Below are 26,644 nucleotides of genomic sequence, written 5' to 3'. Positions count from 1 at the left end.
TGGCAATCTGGCAAATATTGAAAGATAATGTTACAGAGAACTAAGTATTTGGCATAAGGCTGCAATATTGCCTTTATAAGCAAATTAGAATTTGAATCTGGTGTTCAAGCACATCATTACATTCAGCACATGCATAATTATCTAAACCAACAAATTAATTATACTGAGAAATGCTAGAATGAGTAAGGAACGATGAAGTGTGAAATATTAAACTCTTACTGTACATGTCGAGTAGGGAAACTCTGCCCTGCTGCAAATTGAATGAAGGATAAAAAAGAAACAAGGCTCACCTGCTCTCAGGAAAGTGATCAAGAAGATCCCAAAGGGTCAAACTAGATTGAAAAAGATGCTGAAGCCTGGATCCATCTTCAAGCTGCAAAGCAATCCGAACCTAAAGAGGAGACAGTAAGAAACATGTCAAATATTTATAAATTATATTGATCATCTCAGCCAGAGACATAGAATGATAAGAACTCCTTTGAAACATTAAATAAAAGACACCCTTGTGTGAAATGTAAGGGTGTTTTTCTTTCTCAATTCCCACCGAAAACTGCAGAACAATAATCTCTCCCTCAATGTCAACAAAACGAAGGAGGTTGTCATCGATTTCAGGAAGCGTAAAGGAGAACGTGCCCCTGTCTACATCAACGGGGACGAAGTAGAAAGGGTCGAGAGTTTCAAGTTTTTAGGTGTCCAGATCACCAACAACCTGTCCTGGTCCCCCCATGCCGACACTATAGTTAAGAAAGCTCACCAACACCTCTACTTTCTCAGAAGACTAAGGAAATTTGCCATGTCAGTTACGACTCTCACCAACTTTTACAGATGCACCATAGAAAGCATTATTTCTGGTTGTATCACAGCTTGGTATAGCTCCTGCTCTGCCCAAGACCACGAGAAACTACAAAAGGTGGTGAATGTAGCCCAATCCATCACTCAAACCGGCCTCCCATCCATTGACTCTGTCTACACTTCCCGCTGCCTCCGGCAAAGCAGCCAGCATAATTAAGGACCCCACGGACCCCGGACATTCTCTCTTCCACCTTCTTCTGTCGGGAAAAAGATACAAAAGTCTGAGGTCACGTACCAACCGACTCAAGAACAGCTTCTTCCCTGCTGCTGTCAGACTTTTGAATGGACTTACCTCGCACTAAGTTGATCTTTCTCTATACTAGCTATGACTGTAACACTACATTCGGCACTCTCTCCTTTCCTTCTCTATGAATGGTATGCTTTGTCTGTGTAGCGCGCAAGAAACAATACTTTTCACTGTATGTTAATACATGTGACAATAATAAATCAAATCAAAAAGAATAGCAACAGTCTTACCACAAAGCCACAACCTTTCAAAATGGATGCGGGTTCTTTCCACCTCTTAAAATAGCCAAGGTGCATTCCACTGCACTCGCTGCTCCCAGTGTGGTCTCCTCTCCAATGGGAAGACCAAACACAGACTGGTGACCGCTTTGCAGAACACCTTTGCCCCATCCGCAAGCATGACCCCCAACCTTCCTGTTACTTGTCATTCCAACTCAACATCTTGCTCTCATGCCCACATGTCCATCCTGGGCCTGTTGCCATTCTCCAGTGACGCCCAACGCAAACTGGAACAACAACCTCATCTTCCAATTAGGCACACTGTGGCCTTCTGGACTCAACACTGAGTTCAACAACTTTAGACAGTGAACTTTCCTCTCATCTTGACTCCTCTTTGATTTTGGTTCCCTTGGTTTGCCCCAGTACAACCCCTTCCCTCCCCCACTGACCCATCTATCCCTTGTTTTGCAGTTTTGCTCCCACTGAGCACTGACCTTTGTTCTCCTATTAACACATTCTGCAACCCTACATTTATGCCACTATTAGCACTTTTTTCAGTCCTTAATGGAAACATTAACAACCCCTTTGTCTCGTGTTCACGACATCTTTTCAATCTCTTCTTAGCCCCAACCTATCCTTGAGCTTCCATTCTGCCCCACCCCCTCTCCAACAATACAATTCATTACATTTCTATTCTCTTCAGTTCTATAAGAAGGGTGATATGGACTTGAAATGTTAATTGCTTTGCTCTCCACAGATGCTGCCAGAGCTGCTGAGTTTATCCAGCATTTTTTGCTGTTAAGAAAGGCATATTACCCCATCAGTAGCTATCCTTTCTTTCAAGTTGGGTCCTTTCCCAATTAATTAGCCAAAAATCCAAAATCTAAATCTAAAAAACTGAACAAAAGAGAATCTCCCCATTAAAGATTCACAATACAATGCCACAAAATGCTTATGTTTCTGCACCTCTGATAGAACAGATGACTATATGATTCAACCTGCTTGTGTTTGCTGTAAAAACCAAAACTAATCCCAATGATTCTCTCCCTACAGGCATAGATCTTCCTTTGCTTGAAATGCCTGTATGTTTTTCTGTTAAAAGATGTAGAGGCCTCTGCCTTAACTACAAAACAGCAGCTGCTATAATAACCAACAACACCAGGTTAAAGTCCAACAGGTTTATTTGGTATTACGAGCTTTCGGAACACTGCTCCTTCATCAGGTGAGTGATGGGACACTTCTTACTGTGCCCACCCCAGTCCAACGCCAGCATCTCCACATCATGGCTACGACTGACAACGCAAACCACTGGCTCAAAGTGGAGAGGATCTCCAAGAAGATCGTGCATATCGACACAGACACTCACCTGATGAAGGAGCAGTGCTCCGAAGGCTCGTGAGACCAAAAAAACCTGTTGGACTTTAACCCGGTGTTGAGAGACTTCTTACTATGCCCACCATAATTCAACGCCGGCATCCCCCACATTATATTAACTGACTGCATAAAGATATTTCTCATCTTGGGAACAATTGTAAAATGATGACCCCTTGTCACAAATACCTCACCAACAGAAACAATATTTCTTCATTTACTCTTCAAAATACAGCAAAGTTCCGCTGTTCGCAGCATTGCATTCCTGCAAAACGTCACAAATGGCAAAATCACAAAGGAGGAATGCGCTTTTGAATGGAATTCAATTGGATAGGTTATAGCCATGCGAGAGCAGCATTGGTTTGGGTAGTTATAACATTCTACAGTAACTTTACTGAAAGCTGTTAGACCCGCTAGCCTGCTGTGTATATACCATGATTTTTATTTCTGATTTCTAGCACTGGTAGTTCCCCCCCCCCATCACCTCCCACCCCACTGCCAGCCATGAGCTTACCCAAGGACTACAAAGATTTATAAAGACACTTCATTCTGTATTATGTGATTTCTGTCCTTGACAAGAAGTGCAGTTCCCTCTGAAAGTACATGGAGAGTTAGCACCTACCACACCAGCCTCAATACGGAGATAAATCTGATTTGCGCATTTTGCACACAGCTATTGTAAAATGAATTAATAATGATGAGACTGATATCTTTGGGGAAATTAACCAATCCCACACTCGGGTTGTGCTCAAAGGGCGTAGCTGTCCAAGGATCAGCGCCGAGATTTGGACATTTCAAATATGAACATTATACACCACATCGCTCATCGCATGACCAAAGTACAAAGTGTGGGTGAGTGAAAATGTGAACAAGGAACTCACTAAAGATGGAACCTTGCTGGATATGACAATTTAAAAAAACCTCACCTCCTGAGCCTCAAATCTTGGGCATCCCAAAACTATATACTGTACTCAAACTATAGCCTAACCATTAGCAGAAAAAAAAGTTTATTTATTAGTGTAACAAGTAGGCTTACATTAACACTGCAGTGAAGTTACTGTGAAAATCCCCTAGTTGCCACACTCCGGCGCCTGTTCGGGTACACTAAGGGAGAATTTAGCACGGCCAATGCACCTAACCAGCACGTCTTTCAGACTGTGGGAGGAAACCAGAGCACCCGGAGGAAACCCACGCAGACACGGGGAGAACGTGCAAACTCCACACAGACAGTGGTCCAAGCCAGGAATTGATTCGGGGTCCCTGGCGCGGTGAGGCAGCAGTGCTAGCCACTGTGCCACCCCATCGGAAAGGACCTGACCTGTAGATTATTATTCATGATCACTATTTTGGCTTTCTTGAATCATATATTGTGAATAACATCATATCATCTGTATTAACTATACTAATGGGATATTGAAAGGATAAAACCAAGCTGACAAATTACTGGTTTTGTGTTTTCCTTTTCAAAAATATAAAAAAATCTTAAACTGCCTGAGGAAAGGTTTACAGCAACCAATGGCAGTTTGGCTCAGTTGGCAGCTCACACACCTGAGAGTTGGAATATCATACGTTGAAGCTGTACTCCCTCTGCAGCATGTGGAGCAGATATTTCAGTGTTGTACTTAAGGAATGCTGCAATGTTGGAGGTGAGGTCCTTCATGGGGGGTGTTAAACGGAGGCCTTGTCAGTTTGGCATTAAAGGATTACATGGCATTATTCAATAAAGAGATGTAGACAATTCCCCCAATGGGGAAAAATGCTGGAAAATCTCAGCAGGTCTGGCAGTATCTGTAAGGAGAGAAAAGAGCTGGCGTTTTGAGTCCAGATGACCCTTTGTCAAAACTGGACTCGAAACGTCAGCTCTTTTCTCTCCTTACAGATGCTGCCAGACCTGCTGAGATTTTCCAGCATTTTCTCTTTTGGTTTCCGATTCCAGCATCCGCAGTAATTTGCTTTTAATTCCCCCAACGTCCGAGCCAAACTTCCCCCTTCAACCAATGCCTTAACAGAGAACACCCAATCATTCATCTAATTGCTATTTGTGAAATCTTTTGCCGCAGAAATTTGAACCTGCCAATAGTTACTTCAAAATAATTAATTGAAGTGTTTTTTGGGCATTGCAGGCATGATAAAGAGCTCGATGGACCAATGGCTTTTTTCAGTGAGGGGCCCATACTGCCAGATGCAGCTGAGCTGCCACTTCAACTCATCCATATCTCTCTTGTCCCTCGACCATCACAATCCTGTGTAAAATTCAGCTCAACAAAGACACTCGTTCCCAGATTCCCACTCATCCATCACTCCTTTGCAACCTTAGTTGGCCTTCTGGTGCCAACAACCCAGATGTAAATTCTCATGTTTCGATCGCTCCATGGCCTCATCCTTCTCTATCCCCCAAAACCATACCCAAATCTGTTCTGTAGACTTTAGCCTCTTGCACCTTAACCTTCCCCCAACCCAACTTCCTTCATTCATTCATTTCAGCATGGCTGGCCACGTCATCAGCAGTGAATGTTCCATTCTCTGGCATTTCCTCCATGGACCCACCACCCTTACTACAAGACCAGCTTTAAAATCCACCTCTGAACACCTCTCTTTTCTCCTTTAGCTCATTGTCCATTTTTTCCATTAAGTGGCTGTAAAGTACCTCGGGACATCTTTCTCCATTATGGGTGTTATTTGCTACACATTGTTGGGCTCTTTGGCTATATTGCGGCAGTGTTGCTTATTCTTTTAGCCATCACACGCAACTGAAAACAAAACTGAACAGAGCTAACAGAGCACTGTCTCTGACTAATACTTGCCCATTACATTATTTTGCATCTGCAGAGACAAAAATCCCCAGGAAAACTAATTTTGAAAAATGAAAAAAGCTATCAAGTTTTTTTTAAAAAAGGAAATGCAGATACTTATCAGAACACCATTCAGTTCCTTGGAACAAGTTCTATCCCACACACGTTACTGGACTAGAACTCCAGAGGCCTGAACTAAAGCTCTGGAGTCAAGAATTCAAACACCACAACGGGGAGCTGGGGGAATTTACTTAATAACTCTGAAATAAAAAGCTAACGGTGACCAGGAAAGACCAGCTTATCGTAAAAACCAATCTGTTGACTCATGTCCCTTAGGGGAGGAATTCTGCCATCATTACCCAGTTTGGACCATGTGTGCCTCCAGACCTACAGCAATATGGCTAACCTCTGAAATGACCACCCAATTGGTTTAAAGCACTCCAGGAACGTAGCAACGTGGGCGTACCTACACCAGATGGACTGCTGCGGTTCAAGAAGGGTAGTAATTAGGGATGGACAACAAATGCTGGCCCAGCCAGTGCTACCCACAGCCTATGAGCATTTCTTTTAAGTTATAAAAATGATGATTTAAAAAAGTCAATCTATTCCTTTCCTTTACCATTTTTAGTGGTAGAGCAAAGGTGCAAACTTATCTCTAAATATGAGTAACTGGTTAGGGAATGTGATAAATATTTGACATAAGCATGTACTGGACTATAAGCAGATCTTGCAGCACACAGACAAAGGCTGGAAGGTTATAAGCTGCAGCCTCATTATATACATGCAAACTAAACTACATATTACATAAGAGGCTATACTAGTGTGTAAGAATAGACCCAGTCCCCTTTAACTCCAGACAGTTCGAGGGTCAGGAGAAAGGTAGCCATGTCGAGAATAGGGGTGCGAGTTGGTCGCTCTAGGACTTGTGCTGTTTTCTGACATCAGAAAGCATTTTGAGAAAGCTGGTGCCTGGGAACTAGGTTATATTATTTGCATGTCATTTAATATAAATGGAGGACCAAAGTCACTTCAACAATCTGTAACAGATTATAAGTGCCATCCATGCTCAAGTCTTAAATACTGTTTGTTGCTGGAATAACAGCCAGTAGTTGCAGCAGCAACGACTAAGAAATCCACTAACATATATACTGAAAGATTCTTGACAAAACTGTCAGTTCATGGTCTTTTTTTGTGCTATCTCCAGCAGTAAAAACACATTGCAGACCAAAGTGCATGTTGGTATTGTTAAGTATTATAGACAAGATGACTCCCTGATAACTCAAGTGCTTTAGGGAGCAACTGAGCCAGGAAGGCCACAAATTCAACACCTGGGCGGTAATCTCAGATGGAGCAACTGCACTGGTGGTACAAGATGGCAGCTTTCATTCAGTTGCAGCACATGCACTTCCAAAGCAGAAGGTTCTGGATGCGAGGCTTATCCCAATAACTGAAACACACAGTCCAGATCAAAATTTAATTGCTGCACTGAGGGAATTTCTGTCCGTTTCACACTGAGGTCCAACTGCATACGAGGAATGTTGGATCAACATTAAAACAGCAGAGAAGGCTCGAGGGGCCCATCAGCCCACTCCTGAAAGATCCTGCCATGTCCCAACCACATAAGCAGCACGATATAACTGCAAGTCTTTTCCTTCTTTATAATCGCTCAGCAGCAGCAGCTTTACAAATTTTCTTTTTTTATTCATTCATGGGACATGGGTGTTGCTGGCTCGCCAACATTTATTGCCCATCCATAGCTGCCCTTGAGACGGTGGTGGTGGTGAGCTGCCTTCTTGAAGCACTGCCGTCTACATGCTGTAAGTTGGCGCCCACTGCCGTTAGGGAGGGAATCCTAGGATTTTGACCCAGCAGCGACTGTGAAGGAACGGCGATATATTTCCCAGTCAGGATGGTGATTGGCTTGGAGGGGAACTTGCAGGAATCTGCCGGAGTTCCAAACTGTGGTGAAAGAGGAAGACTGCAAAATTCCATTGAGAATGATGGTGAATGTTAAGTAAATATACATTTCTTGTGCATTTACCTGTACTGATATGTTCTTACTTACCAGATGTGGCTTAAACAATGGTGCAGTAGCCACATCTATGACCAGTCGGCAATTTCTATTTGACAAAACAGATTAAGGACATGATCTTTCATCACAAATTGTACTCTCTCTATATACATATCCACATCCAATCTAATTTATCCTCGAATGTTTTGTTATTTTCTTTTTCAGATGTCATCGTTTTCAGCATTATTTCCAACATCTTCCATTCTCATTTCAAATTTCCAGCAGAGTTTTTCTTTTCATGCTGCAGTAAGGAGAACATGCCCCTGTCTACATCAACGGGACGAAGTAGAAAGGGTCGAGAGCTTCAAGTTTTTAGATCACCAAAAACCTGTACTGGTCTCCCCATGCCGACACTATAGTTAAGAAAGCCCACCAACGCCTCTACTTTCTAAGAAGACTAAGGAAATTTGGCATGTCAGCTACGACTCTCACCAACTTTTACAGATGCACCATAGAAAGCATTCTTTCTGGTTGTATCACAGCTTGGTATGGCTCCTGCTCTGCCCAAGACCGCAAGGAACTACAAAAGGTCGGGAATGTAGCCCAATCCATCACGCAAACCAGCCTCCCATCCATTGACTCTGTCTACACTTCCCACTACCTCGGCAATGCAGCCAGCATAATTAAGGACCCCACACACTCTGGACATACTCTCTTCCACTTTTTTCCTTCGGGGAAAAGATACAAAAGTCTGAGGTCACGTACCAACCGACTCAAGAACAGCTTCTTCTCTGCTGCTGCCAGACTTTTGAATGGACTTACTTTGCATTAAGTTGATCTTTCTCTACACCCTAGCTATGAACTGTAATAGTACATTCTGCACTCTCTCGTTTCCTTCTCTATGAACAGTATGTTTTGTCTGTATAGCGCGCAAGAAACAATACTTTTTACTGTACGTTAATACATGTGACAATAATAAAATAAAATCAAAATCAAAGGATGGTGAACCTGCAAAGTGAAAATGTCACACCAAAACTGAAAGGTGTTCTCTTTGCGCTTCGAGTTAGATACCACGTTTCTGAGGCAGTTTGACTCTTAACCTGATGTAGTCGTTCGTATCTCAGAAGGTAGCACTCAATGCCAGTAACAGATGCCTAAAATGTCACATTTATCCCCCAGCTTTCACTTTAATTATCATAGAATTACTTTCCTCTGGACAAAAGGCCCTCACCTAAATCCAAAGCAAAATTTATATTATTTCCTTTAAAGTACTTTCTTCATTCTTCATCTTTAACTGAGGTGGTGGAATGGTTAAGGGATTCTATATCCAATGAGTCAACAGCAAGTAGAATTCAGTTTAAATCTTTCATCACAGGGATGAGAGAGCCACTGTCAAGGATAGCAGTTGTTGTCCACACCCAGGGCGGCACGGTGGCACAGTGGTTAGCACTGCTGCCTCACAGCGCCAGGGACCCAGGTTCAATTCCAGCCTCGGGTAACTGTCTGTGTGGAGTTTGCACATTTTCCTTGTGTCTTCATGGGTTTCCTCCGGGTGCTCGGTTTCCTCCCACAGTCCAAAGATGTGCAGGTTAGGTGGATTGCTAAATCGTACTTACCAACCCATGCTAAATTGACCCTAGTGTCAGGGGGATCAGCAGGGTAAATATATGGGGTTACAGGAATAAGGCTGGTGGGATTGTGGTCGGTGCAGACACAATGGGCCGAATAGCCTCCTCCTGCACTGTAGGGATTCTACGCACCCTCAACCCCCTTGAGAAGGTGGTCACGAGGCATCTTCTTGAAAAACTGCATCTCGCTAAGGTACACCACCCAGAGAGCTATTAGGAAAGAAATTGCAGGTTTTGGACCCAATAAGAGCCAAGGATCAGTGATTTTGTTTCAAGTCAGGATGGTGTGTGGCTTGGAGAGAATTTACAGATGGTGGTGTTCCACAGAGCTTGCTGCTCTCCTTCCTCAGCCACAATTCTGGAAACTATTAAATGGGAAAAGCCCAAATGTGAGCATACCTTGTACACCACAGCACATCAATGCACCAGCACAAACATCATCAGTAGAACTTTGGGAAAATGAAATGGGAGGATAACATTTTCACATAACTGCTCTGTAGACATTTTTCACTTGGATTTCAGTGAAATATTAATAGGAACCATATCCACCATCCTGCATTCTGCCTTCCAAGGTCTACTTGGCCTAACAGTGCAATTATGGATTTTGTCCTTACAAATTCAGTAAACTTCTGGAATGTGCATTTTGAACGACATAACTTGAAGTTCTGGTGGTTGGAGCAATTACAAATGATGAAGAATGTTGTATATTTAAAACACATTATACATTAAACATATTGGGTTTGTAAGTACGATTTTTGTTGTAATGTATAGGTACATTAAACAGGTCTGGCGTAACACTTCAATATTCAGCAGCATTAATCCATTTTGAAATTTCCATTTTAAAAAATAATCATGCATTGTTCTGTCTAGCTATTAAAATTGTAGAATCAAGGGACTTGAAGAAAAGGTTTAAGTTTATTTATTAGTGTCACAAGTAGGCATACATTAACATTGCAATTAAGTTACTGTGAAAATCCCCCAGTCACCACTCTCCGGCGCCTGTTCGGGTACATTGAGGAAGAATTTAGCATGGCCAATGCACCTAGCCAACACGTCTTTCGGACTGTGGGAGGAAACCGGAGGAAACCCAAGCAGACATGGGGAGAACGTGCAAATTCCACACAGACAGTGACTCAAGCTGGGAATCGAACCTGGGTCCCTGGTGCTGTGAGGCAGCAGTGCTAACCACTGTGCCACCGTGCCGCCCAATGAACAGGAGTGTGCAACATGGTAGAATATTACCAAGTAGATTCTGTTGCAATTAATAAATGGTGAAATGAGGGTTGCAAGACAACATCTTGATCATAAAAGGCATTGCTATTAAGAATTAAGATCTATTAAATAGTATTTGTATTAAATTTAAGAAATACTCATACTTTTGAAAGCCTGAATGCAAAAAGTACATTTGTGTTCTTCGAAACTGTCTCTCTCTCACACCATTACATTCCATACCATGGGTATCTATAATAGCCTGGAACACACCACGCAATCTGCTACAAACAGATGCAGGGGGAAAATGTATGTTTACGGAAACCAGAAATTACAGTGTGTCCTGGGCTATTAATAACAAGATGTTTTTGAAAAAAAAAGCAGTATTTATGGAAAAGAATGATTCATGCAATGACAATAAAGGATGTTCCTAACCAGTTTCAAAATGTCCATGACATATCAAAACCCATTAGGCCCAGAAGTTCTTTCATGTGGTAATAACAAAGCTCCAGAGTTCAGCTTATTCTAGACAGGTTTAAGATTTGAAATTACATTGGAAGCCCCAAGTTTAACCTCTATATCAATTTCACTCCTGCAGCCATGTTCTCCCATATCATAAAACATGATTCAAACTTTTTGCATTACCCACAGCCTCAAAACTGGAAATACAATGCCACCCTAATTTCAACTACACCATTCATGTTTCACACTCCTTTTTCTTCAAAGCCCACAATTCGACAGTGAATTCCCCTCAGCTTTTCTTATAAAAATTGGCATTTTCCACCGACTGGAAACACCCAAAGTTCTATTCCTCTGATGTCAAGCAGATGTGCATTTGCAGTTTCATCTAAATTGGCAAACAAAGTACACTGTTAAAATATCTGAAAACATGACTAGCAGAAATCTATCACAGCTCATACATCAGATCACTTGAATTTTCCATACTTTAAAACTACATAGTGCCTCATTATTCAAAATGCATCTTTCCATCCCTCCACGAAACCAATGCAGAAATTTAACTGGTGGACATTCATAATTCAGTTCATACCTTGCTTCAAGTAAGTACAGTAATGCACATCGAATATTCAAGTATGGTGTACTGTTTATAATTAAACCAACCACTTATCGAAACAATGATCCAACTGACTCAGGACAAGCATCTACCCAACAAGCAACCTTGCTTTTGCATTTCATCAGCTGTGCCAGTGATGCAAGGAACCAGCAGACTTCCAACTATCAAACTCCAAAGCGCATCCCAAAACATGGAGGAGTACTTGCATATGCAACAGAGCCCACACATGGCAGGATAGCTACAAAACCCTGGGTTGTTTTCCCTCAATGTAAATTTACACCAGGCTTTTCAGCTACATGTCACCACACCATTGTTGGTTTGTCTGAACCATACCTGTGCGAGACCTCTCAAGAAAATAAACTAGAATTTCAAGAAATGTTTTTAATGTCACTAAGCTGCACAGGTAAGAAAAATTAAAGGATAATTTCCTCTTCCCAGCTGACAGCTAAAAGATGGAAAATAAAATTACACTCACGCTGGTTGCGATGTGCAAGGTGGCTTGGGGAAAACCTACCTACCCTGCGAGGGGGAGTTTGTGGAATAAAGGGAAAAGCAACATGAGCTTCCTGTATGACAGACATTTGGGAAATGACAAATCAAACAATTACTTCCCTTTGGAATCCCAACATGTCATGACAACATATTGCACAGGTGACCCAAATATACACTAGTCTCTGAAAAAATATACACTCCAGAACAAATTCAATGGACCATTGCCCATAAAAACTTTTTACTTATGCATCGATAATCTGAATTGCCTTCATTCAAGTCTCTGTCTTGCAACCAAATATTACAAGGCTCTTCTCTGAAAGCAATATCACACACTTTAAACACTAACCTTGGGCAGATGTCCTGCAATGTTCTCTTCCCCACCCCCTCCCCGGAAAATAAACATCATTGATGCTCTTCTTAACATAATCTAGGTTAGAACAGTGTTTACAGATTCTTTTCATTTTATAATATGAAAACCATATGGAACTGAGGATTAACACCATTCAACAATTGTCAATGGTTACATTTAGTGTCATTGACAAACTGCAAGTTGTGATTAAATTGATGTAAATATTAAGAAATCTAACCAAAAGTATTTGACAATTTAATAGGATTCATGTTAAAGACAGGATTACCCCATGTTTTACTGTCAGCGTCTCCTCAACTCGAACCCAAGATTCTTGGGATACTCAAAAGTATTTTCATGATAATGGACCCCATTTTGCTGTAATAACGCTGGTAAACCTGTCAGCAACACTGTCATTACTCCAATGAAACTGACAGCAACTTCGGGAGTCTCTACATGCTCAGAATACCATGGAAATCCAGAAGTTGTTGTCAGTAATTCTATGCTCTATCATAGGGTGCACTGCAGAGATTGTGTAAATCAGATGATAACTTCTGTTCTTTGCATATGCAGAGTTCAAAACCGAAATCAAGAGATTGTTGGCTAGTTTTCCCTGTTCCTCCGCAAACTTCATGACATCAGTACCTCGCAGGTAGTCTTACCATTAAAATATCAAATTTATGGCACGCTTCTACTAAACGTCAGGAAATTGTTGGGCCTTGTTCATTCAAGTGTAAATGAATTTAAAAATTTTAATTATCATCATACACCACCTCTGACACTGAAACTTAATTTTTACAAGTAACGGGTTTCATTCATTCAGATTTTAATGACTCTTAGGGATCTTTTAGAAAATTTAAATACCCTTTTCACTCTTAGGCTGAATGGCTTGATTCTGCAACATTTAATAGGACTGTGACATTCTGTGTATATTTTTTTCTTCCACCTTTATCCCTCTTTCCCCCCCCAATCCCAATTCACATTCTGCACATGATTTTATCCCAAATGAAATATTCTAACGTACTTCCTTATTTAAACTCTGTGTGTCTCAATGACCATTCTTCAAACTGACTGTAGGAGGAATCACGCTATTGGCGCAAGATGTCCATTCATCAGAGATTGCTACTCAAAAGTGCATAAAGTCTGTAGCAGATCTAAGCGCAATAAAGATTGCTCATTCAGAACCAATATTTTATTCCTCAACACAATGCACTATTACAACTCAACAGGTTAGGCACAATGTTCCTAGCTAATGCTACACTTTTATGGCCCAACTACTTAATTCAGTCCCAACTCCAAACACCTTCAACAATTACACCAAAACCTCCGCTGAAATGATTTCCAAGTTCTAGGTAGTATTAGCTGTGAACTGTTGTACTTTGCCCTTGTTCTATAAGAAATTGTTTGCAAATCCCTATTTTGATATTTCGAAGTAATGAAAATTAAATTATATATTTGGAAACAGTATATTGGGCAGAATGAAATAATGGAAAAAGTGAGTCTGTCTTCCAGGAATACACAAAAGCTCTGAAACGACAGCAAATAATCTGCCCAACACAACAGCGCTTTCTTTCTTAAAATACTTACATGCAATAAAGCTGCAAGATCCTTCACAACTACTGCCAACCATAGCTATCAAAAAATATTAAATATAACTCGATTGTTCACAAAATTAACCATTACCGCACGATCATGCCCTTGCACCAGCCAACGTCACTCATCCTGTCTAAGTTGACCTGTTAATACCTGGTTCGCTTGTGTCAACCTTCAAAGTTTGGGGTATCTCCACCGATTGAAAAGAAATAACATTGGAGACAGGTTTTTTTTGCACAAAGTTGTTATCTCTAAAATGCAATTTAGGAACTCAAGAAAATATGGGAAAACTGATGTATAAAGTAGCACAAAATTATGAAAGAATAGGGAAAAACAATAATAATTGTATAAAACTGGTTATGGTACTATTCTGGTATTTGAGCAGGCTTATTACTGTATGCTGGTTGATCACTCGTGGGTTTACACATAGAGAGCGAAGGTCAAATGTAGCCTTCACATTAAATGAAGTTAAAGTGCAGGAGACAATTGGGGACATATTTAGCTTTGTCCACGTTAGTCATATATTATCATTATTCTTGTATGCTACTGTTACGAATTTCTATACCCACATTTATTTCAGAAACTATGTAAACTTGTAAAGCTCTAATTCTAGTCCTTTACCAATGGTGGCACCACACTACTACATTAATGGAATCCCCGTGTGGCAAGCTTTCATTTCCATGACAAATATGGAAACGAAAATTTAAAAGTCAACAGGAAATACCCTCAGTGGCAAAAAACTGTTGCACCATCACATCATGTGATCTGCAAACTTTTAAGTGTTGGCTTACCAAACATAGCAAATAAAAAGTTGCATTGTGCATTTTAGCCCTGCAATAGAAAATGACCGTGGAAGGGCTCTTGGAATATGTAAAAACACGAGTGGTTCCCTAATGTCATTCAGGGAAAGGAATGTCACACCTATCCAGTTTGGTCTACATTCGACTCCTATCCCACACAACAGAGGTGGTTCTTAATGTCCTCAGGGCAACAAATGCTGCCTTGTTAGTGATGCCTCTATCAACAATAAACCAATAAAAGCTGTGGTGTTATGATGCTTTCAACAGGACTTCTGCTTCTATTGGTTCACTTCTACAGGGCAGCATGATGACATATGCCTCACAGCGCCAGGGACCCGGGTTCAATTCCAGTCTTGGCTGACTGTGTGGAGTGTGCACGTTCTCCCCATGTCTGCGTGGGTTTCCTCTGGGTGTTCCAGTTTCCTCCTACACTCAAAGCTGCGCAGGTTAGGTAGATTGGTCATGCTCAGTTGTCGCTTAGTGTCCCAAGATGTGTAGATTAGAGGAATTAGCGCAGTAAATACGTGGGGTTACAAGGAAGTGGCTGGGCAGGATCCTCTGTTGAAGAGCTGGTGGAGATTTGATGGGCCAAATGGCCTCCTTCTGCACTGGAGGGATTCTATGAGTTGTCCTTCAGTTTGCAGTTATTGCATGGTGTTATCCCTCACTAATCATCAGTGTCTTCATATTCTGTGTTGCAATACAGAGCTTTGCAATATTCCCTCAAAAGGGATTTTGTATGCTTTTTATTTGACAGGAATGCATTAAAATAATAAGCGGCTTGCAATTAAAACCCTAAATTCTCAAGATGCTCCATTACAATTTTACAAAATTACCTAAACTTTCACAATGTGCGATTTTGGAAACTATTACAGAATCGCTCCTGTGCAGAATGAGGCCATTTAGCACATTGTGATCCTGATTTTACCAGTACGGCCACCCCGAAATCACGACGGGCGTGGCTCACTGAATGGCATTCCCCATTGGCCTCGGGCGTGATCTTAAGAGCCTGGGGCAGCCGTGCTGGTAAAATCAGGGCCTGTGTCTCTCTCCGAATAAGCCTTTCACCTCGTGCCATCCTCCTGCCTTCACCCCGTAACCCTCCAGATTGTTTCTCAAATAATTCCTCTTAAACGCCTTGATTATACCTACCTCCACCACCACACTCTCAGGTAGCGCATTCCAGGTCATAGCCACTCGCTGTTTGAAAAGTAAAATTCTCACATTGTTTTTGCTTCTTTTGCCAACTTCTTTACGTCTGTGCCCTTTTGTTCTCGATCCTTTCAGTTTCTCCCTATCCACTCTGTCCAGATCCCTTAAGATTTTGAATACCTCTAATAAATCTCCTTTTGTCTTCTCCAATCATACTTAACTGAAGTTCCTCATCATAGAATCCCTACAGTGCAGAAAGAGGCCATCTGGCCCATCAGGTCTGCACCGACCACAATCCCACCCTGGCCGTACCCCCATATCCTACACATTTACCCATTAATCCCTCTAGTCTACGCATCTCAGGATACTAAGGGGCAATTTTAGCATGGCCAATCAACCTAACCCGCACATCTTTGGATCACATCCTTGGAACTATTCTCGTAAACCTCTTCTGCGTTCTCTCCAATGCCTTCACATCCTTCCTAAATCACAGCATGCAGAACTGTGATACTCCAGCTGAGGTCTGACTCATGTCTTATACAAGTTCAACATGACCTCCTTGCTCTTGTGCTCTATACCCCTATTAATAAAGCTTAGGACACCATATGCTTTATGAACTGCTCTCTCAACCTGCCCTGCCACCTTTAATGACTTATGCACATATACACCCGGGTCCCTCTGCTCCTGAACCCCCTTTAGAGTAGTAACCTTCTTTCCATCCAGATACTTCCTCACATTTCTCCTAATTAAACTTCATCTGCCACCTATCCACCCATTCCACCAAATTGTCAATGTCCTTTTGAAGTTCTACACTGTGCTCCTCACAGTTTACAATACAAAGCTGTTTTTCGCCCGCAAATTTTAAAATTGTTCCCTGTACACTACAACCTAGATCATTAATGTATATAAAGCAAGGGTCCCAACGCCAACCCCTAGGGAACTCCACTACAAACCTGCCTCTAGTTCAAAGTACATCATTAATCATTACTGTTTTCTGTCACTCAGCCAATTTTGTATCAATGTTGCTGTTGCCCTTTTTAGCCCAGGAGCTATAGTTTTTCTCATATCTATTTGTCTGGTACTACCAACTACCTTTTGGTAGTCCATGTACATCACATTAACATAGTAAGAAGTCTCACAACACCAGGTTAAAGTCCAACAGGTTTATTTGGTAGCAAAAGCCATTAGCTTTCGGAGCGCTGCTCCTTCATCAGGTGAGGCAGCGCTCCGAAAGCTAGTGGCTTTTGCTACCAAATAAACCTGTTGGACTTTAACCTGGTGTTATGAGACTTCTTTCTGTGTTTACTCCAGTCCAACGCCGGCATCTCCACATCATCACATTAACAGCATTGCTCTCATCAACCCTCTGCTATCTCTTCAAAAGACTCAAGCAAGTTAAGTTAAACACACTTTTCCCTAAAGAGATCCATGCTGGTTCTCCTTAATTAACCTGCATTTGGCCGCGTGACTAGCAATTCTGTCCTGATTTATTATTTCTAGAAGTTTCCCGACCACCGAAGTTAAACCGACTGGTCTGCAGTTATTGGGCTTATCTTTACCTCTTTCTGATCAAGGGCATGTTTGCAATTCTCCAGTCCTCTGGCACCACCCCTGAGTCTAAGGAAGACTGAGATATAATGGTCAGTGCCTCTGCAATTTCCACTTTAATTTCCCTCAGAATCCTTGGAAGCATCCTATCTGACCCCGGTGCCTTGTCCACTTTAAAGTACAGACAACTTAATACCCTTCATCATCAATTTTAAACCCTTCTGGTGACTGAATTTCCTCTTCTTTCACCATGGCCTGTTAGCACCTTCTTCCTTGGTATAGACAGATATCAAGTCTTCATTTCATATCTCAGCCATGTCCCCGCTTCCATGTATAAATCCCTTTTTGGTCCCTGATCAGCCCTACTCCTCCTTTAACCACCCTTTTGCTACTTATATGCCTGTAGAAGACTTTAAGATTCACTTTTATGTTAGCTGCCAGTCTCTTTTCATACTCCCTATTTGCTTCTCTCTTTTCTTTTTCACCTCCCCTCTGGACTTTCTGTATTCAGCCTAGCTCTCAATTGTATTTTCTACTTAACATGTCGCAAGCACACATTTTCTTCATTATTTTCATTTCTACCTCCTTTGTCATCCAGGAAGCTCTAGGTTTGTTTACCTACTTTTTCCTTTTGAGGGAATACACCTTGACTCAGCCCAAACCATCTTTTCTTTGAAAGCTCATCCATCGTTCAGTTACCATTTTCCCTGCCAACATTTGGCTCCCATTTGTCCAGACCAGATCCATTTTTACCCAATGAAGTTGGCTTTCCCCAGTTAGTTATTCTGACTTTGGATTCTTCTTTGTCCTTTTCCATAGCCAGAGCTAACCTTAAGATATATCATCACTGTCCCCTAAATGTTCTCCCATTGACAGTTGGACTACAGGGAACACAAGTAATTACAATAATAGAATTTAACTTGTACCAGTCCCTATCCACACTTAGAACAAATGCGATCAAAAGACCAATTGTCTAAACAATCTTTGGCTCCACCACACTTAGGAAAAAGAAATTACAGGGTGCGGTATGACTTCCAAACTCATTAACAGAAGCTATTTTTTCTTTAAGCAGAAGGTGTCCAATCTAAATGGATTTTATAGGTACTTGGCAGTAGTACACAGAAATTATAAACTTCAAAGTCAACATCCCTAGATTATCACCAACGTGTTTTAAAAGCATACAATGCCAACAATAAACTTTTGGCTTTTAAGCAGATATAGTATCAGCTGTATGTGCAATGTAAACTTTCCTCAACATTGCTACTGTTCCTCAGTAACACACTTCAGTTCTAACTTAAAAGTGTACATAGGGTACAGTTGTCATTTCCTGCAATTTAACTGCTGGAGCAGTGAAAATAACTCTTGTATACTGGAGAATTCGCGCTGTGAATAAAAAGTGTAGTCATTGGCCAAGCATTCCGCATTTCGGAACCATAAGCCAAAAAAGTGGCCTTACAATTCAGATTCTAAACCATTGGGGCGAGGTATTAACTGAGCAAACCTCACTTCATGATGGGCGGTAGAGAGGTAGAGGCAGGAAGATTAAAAGGCTAAATACAGGGAACACAACCCCAGTGTGGAAATGGATATTGGGCCATCCAGTGACTCACTTTGGAGAGGTCTCCCACAGCCTGATTTAAAATTAATTGCTGCTGCACAGGTTTTCCAGTGGTCTGACTGTTCCAAACACTTGTTCCCAGACCTCTCCGACCTTTTGAGGACTGCCCTGAAGGGTCCTTGGCTGCAGCCCCCTGCCACTGGTTTCCCTCCGGGTCACTGGTAGGGCTATCTGCTTGGTAGATTGTCTGACAGGCGAAAGAACTAACAAAAGATTATAATGTTCTGCCATTGAGATTGGCAAGATCATTGTATTCCCTTCCTCCGAGTTCTTCAGTTTTTGACATCACCCACACCCTCTACTTCTGTGTAAATATTAGGGCCTGGGTATCTTTAGACCAATGTCCATTAGGGTAGTTACTTACTAACTCCATTTTCTGTACACTACTGGCAGTCCTGCAGACCCAGGTAAAAATAGGTACTGGATTTAACTGCATAATATGCAACTTCCCAAAATTCTGGAATCCAAATAAATGACCATCACATACACCCGTTAAAAGTCAAGCTTTTGAGATCAAATCTTTAGCCAAAAAAGGAGGAGGTTAACTTATGTATGAATAATATTTTTGAGAGGTTCAATTCCAACCTCTCCAACCGTCTCACTGCCTTATGGCAGTATATAGCTGATTACAGAATTGCCAGGTCAGAGACTACGGTGACCAACTGTCCCAGATTTTCAGGGTCCATCCTGTAATTTGACCTTTAGTCAAGTCTCCCTAGGATGTGTTTTGTCCTGGATTTCTTCTTTTGTAGGAGACTTTGTTTCTGCACATGCATCGAGTTCCGGAATGTCCTGTGACTGAAGGGATGGGCGGGCCGGTGTTTGGTAAACCCCCACCCCATCCCCCTTCACATGTTCACCCCCATGCCAAGTGTTCCTTACATCTGTTGTCAGGAGATGATCATTCTACTGCTAATCCCACACCAAAACTAGCACAAAAGGAAAAGTATCCTTATTATTCTGCATAAATATGATGAGATAAACAGCTGCCTTCGAAGGAGTAGGTTTGTACCAAGGCGAGTCTGACTTCAGCAGCGAGCAGGTAGTAAATAGTTGAATTTTTTGGCTGATAGGGTCGACCTGCATGCAAGATATGTGAAAAATTAAGGATTTTTTGGCCAAAGGTCAATGTTCAAATTTTACACAAGATTGACAATTACTCAAGTATATACAGTAAAATAAAATTATCTGCCAAGAGACTTTTATCTCATTGATGTGGGCTTTACTTGAACCAAGATCTCAGTACTTTGTGATAAAATCATCCTGTTAACCCATTTACACAGTAAGAAGTCTCACAACACTAGGTTAACGTCCAACAGGTTTATTTGGTAGCAAAAACCACTGGCTTTCAGAGCGCTGCTCCTTCATCAGGTGAGTGGGAGTTCTGTTCACAAACAGGGCATATAAAGACAAACTCAATTTACAAAATAATGGTTGGAACACGAGTCTTTACAGGTATTCAAATCTTAAAGGTACAGGCAATGTGAGTGGAGAGAGGGTTAAGCACAGGTTAAAGAAACGTGTATTATCTCCAGCCAGGACAGTTAGTGAGATTTTGCAAGCCCAGGCAAGTCGTGGAGGTTACAGATAGTGTGACATGAACCCAAGATCCCGGTTGAGCCCGTCCTCATGTGTGCGGAACTTGGCTATCAGTCTCTGCTCAGCGACTCTGCGTTGTCGTGTGTCGTGAAGGCCGCGGGGAGAACGTGCAAACTCCACACAGACAGTCATCCAAGACAGGAATCAAACCCGGGTCCCTGGCAATGTGAGGCAGCAGTGCTAACCATTGTGCCACCCATATTATATGACTTAAGCGTTTTGGACTCAAGTGAGTTACGCATTCCACTATAATAGAACCAAGAAAACATCTATTTATCAAATTCTACTCCCAGATCACAGCCATGAAGCTGGACAAGCTCCTGACTCTCGAGTGTAAATATCCTCCAATTGCGCAGAGTACAGTGTGTACCTCAGCACTGGCAACAATTCTTCAGATGCAGAAGCAATACATTTTGTAATCTTTTAATTTGAACTTGGAGCAAATATTTTTAAGTTACATTCATTTAGAGACTTTTTCTGTATTATCTATTGTTTTGAATGGATATTTTTGGCATATGTAGAAGTCACATTAAAAATCGAAAGGCTCTTCTGATTGTATGCTCCTTACATTCTGTGCCTGATGTGCGTGAAGAATGGTTAAATGCGTTGAAGCTCATTTTAATGTTGTTCCACCACGAGACACATCTTCCCCTCACGCCTGGTCAGCATTGTGCAGTGATTTTATGCATTTGGATAAGTATGTGGATGGGAAAAGATTCGAGAGATATGGGCCAAACGCAGGCAATTGGGACTAGCTGGGACGGCATCATGATCGGCCTGAACCGGTTGGGCCGAAGGGCCTGTTTCCGTGCTGTATTGCTCTATGACCACTCCCTCTGTGACACCCTGATCCACTCCTCTATCCCAATCCCTCATCCCCTTCCCGTGTCACCTTGCCTTGCAATTGCAGAAGCTGCAACACACGCCCCTTTCCTTCCTCCTTCCTCACTGTTTTAAGGTTCCAAATATTTATTTCAGGTAAAGCAATGTTTCACTTGCACCTCCTTCAATCTGGTCTACTGCATTCACTGCTCCCAATGCGACCTTCCCTATACTATACTCAACGCAAACTGAGTGACTGCTTTGCGGAACACCTTTGCTCAGACAGCAAGCGTGGCCCCAACCTTCCTGTCGCTTGCCATTTCAACTCAGCATCTTGCTCTCTTGTCCACATGTCCATCCTCGGCCTGTTGCAAAGCTCCAGTGATGCCCAACGCAAACTGGAAGAGCAGCGCCTCATCTTCCGATTAGGTGCGTTACAGCCCTCAGGACTCAACACGGAGTTCAACAATGTCAGACTGTTCGCTTTCTCCTCCATCGACCATTTTTTAAAATATCCAAAACAATTTTTGTCCCAATGCAAACCCTTCCACACCTGGGCCATCTGTCACTTGTTCTTTAGTTTTGCTTTCACTGAGCACTGACCTTTATTCTCCCGTTAACACATTCTGCTATCTTACCTTTATGCAACTAATCGCACCTTCTCCTGCCATTAACGCTTCCTCCGCCTCATGACCTACACATCTTTGTTGGAATTTCTCCTAGCTCCCACCAATCAGACCTTCTACTCTGCCAGCTGCACCATCCCCTCTTGCACAGTATATAATCCATCACTTTTCTCCCTCTTTAGCTCTGAAGAGTCATGTGGACTCAAAACTTTAACTCTATTTTCTCTCTCCACAGATGCTGCCAGACCTGTTGAGCTTTTCCAGCATTTTCCATTTTTGTTTCAGCCTCCAGCATCCTAGCATTTTGCTTTTATTCATTTTGGATGGATTCGACACTTTTCTTTGACTGATTGTTTTCACTCCTTTTTGAAGTTTTGGGCGTTTTCCAACGAGATTGGGAGGCGGCTTGCGTGCAACTTGATAAAGGGAAATCAGTGAACCACTTCTGCATCCAAAGACAGAGCTGCAGCTCACTGATTTTAATATCACTATAGCTTCACAGGAAACAAGCATTTCTGATCCACATTGTTGTTAAAGGTTTCTGCATGACCAGTGCCGCACATCAGATATACAACTGCTTATTAGACAGATAGTATTGCCCTGAAACTCCTTTCACAACACACAATGACTTCGCACAGGTTTATAGAATTAAAGAACTTTATGAAACAAAAGTATCCTTATAAGCATAAAAGTTATAACTGTATTAACGCTAAGGATATCACCACCGTGTCCATTTAGCACATTTGTTACAAATAACAACTAGCTTTCATTTCAGCACCACACTTTCTTCCTAAACAAGAAAACTGGCTTTCATTAGTTTCTGAGCGCGATGATTAAATTAACATACATAAATCAATGTTGTTAATTCTGCATGAAAATAATTCTCTCGCCCCCCCCAAAAAAAATTCAAAATTAACAGCTTTTCAACCACTTGTGAAATTAAAGTTTTGCATGCAATATTAAAAATATAAAATTAAATACTATAGCATAAAATAATTTCTTTCCACATTAATCTATAAAATATAGGCTGTTTCTTCGCTTACCATGTCTTAACTTATAATTTAACCTCAAGCCATGAGATTATTTTTTTTTAATTTATTCATTTGTGGGACATGGGCGTCGCTGGCTGACCAGCATTTATTGCCCATCCCTAGTCGCCAGAGGGCAGTTGAGAGTCAACCACATTGCTGTGGCTCTGGAGTCACATGTAGGCCAGACCAGGTAAGGGCGGCAGATTTCCTTCCCTAAAGGACATTAATGAACCAGATGGGTTTTTTCAACAATCGACAATGGTTTCATGGTCATCAACAGATTCTTAATTCCAGATTTTTTTTGTTGCAATTCAAATTCCACCATCTGCTGTGGCAGGATTCGAATCCGTGTCCCTAGAACATTAGCTGAGTTTCTGGATTAATAGTCTAGCGATTAATACCACTAGGCCATCTCCTCCCCATATAAATAGTTGAGCTGTATAGCCAACTTCTGCCCCTATTTCTTATGTTGTTTCTATTATAAGTTAAATCCTTATTTGAGATTTATCAAACTAGCCAAGATCGGGTTGCTTTTCTTTGCAATTTGCTCATGTAAGTAGTTTAAAGTTTTTAAGTTTATTTATTAGTGTCACAAGTAGGCTTACATTAACACTGCAATGAGGTTACTGTGAAAATCCCTTAGTCACCACACTCCCGTGCCTGCTCGGGTACACTGAGGGAGAACTTAGCATGACCAATGCACCTAACCAGCACATCTTTCGGACTGTGGGAGGAAACCGGAGCACCCGGAGGAAACCCACGCAGACACAGGGAGAACGTGCAAACTCCGCACAGACAAGTGACCCAAGTTGGGAATCAAACCCAGTCCCCAGCACAGTGAGGCAGCAATGCTAACCACTGTGCCACCCAGTAATTGCTACAAACTATGTGTCGTTACGTTAAATGAAAAACACATAGTCTGAACGATCGACACTGTGGAAGCTTGATTTTTTTTTCCGTTTCTTGCACTGTACTTGCTACTATTTTGTTTGGTACAGGAGAAGTAAATGGAAGTGTCATTAGCTTTAGATCAGTCATTTACTATTGTTAAGAATAAACAAGTCATTAAATTATTTGTTTTGAGAGGCAAGTAAGCAGTGGGGAGGGAGAGGGCTGTGTAAAATAGTCTTGTAAATTTGCCATGGTAAGGAGGTCCAAGAGTAGCCACCGGCAGCAAGTTGCCCTGTGAATCATTATCATTGCACAAAGAGGATGGGACTGAGAAGTTCTCCAAACTCACTCATCTCTACTTTCAAAATGCCAAATGAAACATGCATTGGCAGTATCACTGTGCTTTGGAGAGCAGATTTCCACTCCATCTGACGAAGGAGCAGCGCTCCGAAAGCTAATAGCATTTGCTACCAAATAAACCTGTTGGACTTTAACCTGGTGTTGTTAAAACTCTTACTGTGTTTACCCCAGTCCAACACCGGCATCTCCACATCATGACTTCTCCCACCCGTCAGTACAAAATGCACAAGTTAAGGGCAGCCATATGGGGCGGGATTTTAAGGCCTCGCTCGGGCGAGACCGGAAATTCCCACCCAAAGTCTTCCGAAATTTCTGATGTCAGACCCTCGCCCGCGCCAATACCGTGGCGGGCGAGGTGGTAGAGTTCCGGCCATGGTTTCCACCTCTTCTAAACCAGAATTGAATCTACAACCGTCAAACATTTCACAGGTTCTAATTACTGCAATTGCATAATCACATACTATGATATATCTAATTACTCAATTGTCTCATTGTTATCTTTGCACCAAATCAGTAGTTGCGGTTGATAAGCACAGATCCCACCTTCCAGGTACTGCTGGCTCAACCAAGGACTGCAACTGGTGGAGCACTGCTGGGCTCTTCCTCAAGCACTTCTGGCTGTCTCTTGCTCTGGATTTGAACAATTTCCAGTTTGCTCCTTTTTATACCTCAAATCAAACCTTTCTGAGCTAGGTTTAGTGCACCAAAACCTGCCAATAGAATATGTCAATGGCTCCCCAGGACTTGAGTAGCATCCTCCTGTCTCTGAAAATCAGCTTCTCACTCGGATTGGCTTGCAAAGGAAATTGCGTCATAGTTGAAACACTCAATTCTAATTGGTTGAGGCAAAATTGTCATTTGAATCCCTCTCAAGATTCTAGAATACAGGATGGGTTTAGAGTTCATTTCTCCCAACTGTTTTGGAATATAGCTGCTGTTGCTGTTCAAAACTGCTGGAAAGATAAATATATATAAATTATATATAAATATATAAGTATTGGTCACTTCTGCTACTCAAGCACTTCACTGCATCTGCTATAAGCACCTTAACCACTGTATATTTTTCCACAAACCTAATGTATTTCACTGTATGTAAATAATGTTCTTCTCTATATTTCTGTAGAGGTGATTTTTCACTGGGGTTCCACTCAGCTTCAGTGACCTGTGACTGAGATGGTGACATGGAAGACATTTTAAAATGATTGAGAGTTGTGGAATGCATTGCCTGAATGGGTGGTGGAAGCAGATAGAGTCATCGAGGTTTACAACATGGAAACAGGCCCTTCGGCCCAACTTGTCCATGCCACCCTTTTTTTTAAAACCCTTAAGCTAATCCCAATTGCCCACATTTGGCCCATATCCTTCTATACCCATCGTACCCATGTAACTATCTAAATGTTTTTTAAAAGACAAAATTGTACCCGCATCTACTACTACCTCTGGCAGTCTATCCAGCCTCTCCTTATAACTCAATCCATCAAGTCCTGGTAGCATCCTAGTAAATCTTTTCTGCACTCTTTCTACTTTAATAATATCCTTTCTATAATAGGGCAACCAGAATTGCACAGTATTCCAAGTGTGGCCTTACCAATGTCTTGTGCAACTTCAACAAGACATTCCAACTCCTGTATTCAATGTTCTGACCGGTGAAACCAAGCATGCCAAATGCCTTCTTCGCTACTCTGTCCACCTGTGACTCCACTTTCAAGGAGCTATGAACATTTACCCCTAGATCTCTTTGTTCTGTAACCCTCCCCAATGCCTTACCATTAACTGAGCAAGTCCTGCCCTGGTTCAATCTAACAAAATGCATCACCTCGCATTTGTCTAAATTAAACTCCATCTGCCATTCGTCAGCCCACTGGCCCAATTGATCAAGATCCCGTTGCAATTGGAGATAGCCTTCTTCACTGTCCACTATGCCACCAATCTTAGTGTCACCTGCAAAATTACTAACCATGCCTCCTATATTCTCATCCAAATCATTAATATAAATGGCAAATAACAGTGGACCCAGCACTGATCCCTGAGGCACACCGCTGGTCACAGGCCTCCAGTTTGAAAAACAATTCTCTTGCATCGAAATAAATGCAGTTTAATCTGGACTTCCCTTGATCTCTGTCCTGCTTTTGCCTGATCTGTCTGGTACTAGGATTACTGACACTGCCTTTACTACTTAATATGCTCTTTAACTTCTGTGCTGTCCTCAAACTTCTCTTCTGTCTCCCTATTGCTTTGGATCCCACCCCCCTGCCAAACTAGTTTAAACCCTCCTGAGTGGCTCTAGCAAATCTCCCTGCCAGGATGTTAGTCCCCCTCCAGTTCAGGTGTAACCCGTCCCTCAATAGTTCAATAGTAACTTTCAA

The 26,644-nt window shown here is 41.8% G+C and overlaps 1 protein-coding gene across 5 annotated transcripts in view; it reads right to left on the bottom strand.

Moving 5' to 3' along the window:
• The window catches only part of aspscr1 (ASPSCR1 tether for SLC2A4, UBX domain containing), a 240,170-nt gene that overhangs the window by 196,396 nt on the left and 17,130 nt on the right, over positions 1-26,644 (bottom strand). For all 5 annotated transcript variants that reach the window (XR_013499185.1, XR_013499186.1, XM_078225723.1 and 2 more), the window contains exon 4: positions 291-391. Coding sequence is in view for 3 of the 5 variants with exons in the window: in XM_078225723.1 (XP_078081849.1) it covers positions 291-391 (101 nt within the window). In the remaining 2 variants the exon portion in view is untranslated. The remainder of the gene's footprint in view (positions 1-290; positions 392-26,644) is intronic.

Source organism: Mustelus asterias, chromosome 12 (genome assembly GCF_964213995.1).
Source record: "Mustelus asterias chromosome 12, sMusAst1.hap1.1, whole genome shotgun sequence".
NCBI classification, from domain to species: domain Eukaryota; kingdom Metazoa; phylum Chordata; class Chondrichthyes; order Carcharhiniformes; family Triakidae; genus Mustelus; species Mustelus asterias.
Note: the sequence above shows the minus strand (reverse complement) of the source record. Positions and strands in the feature narration are given on the sequence as shown.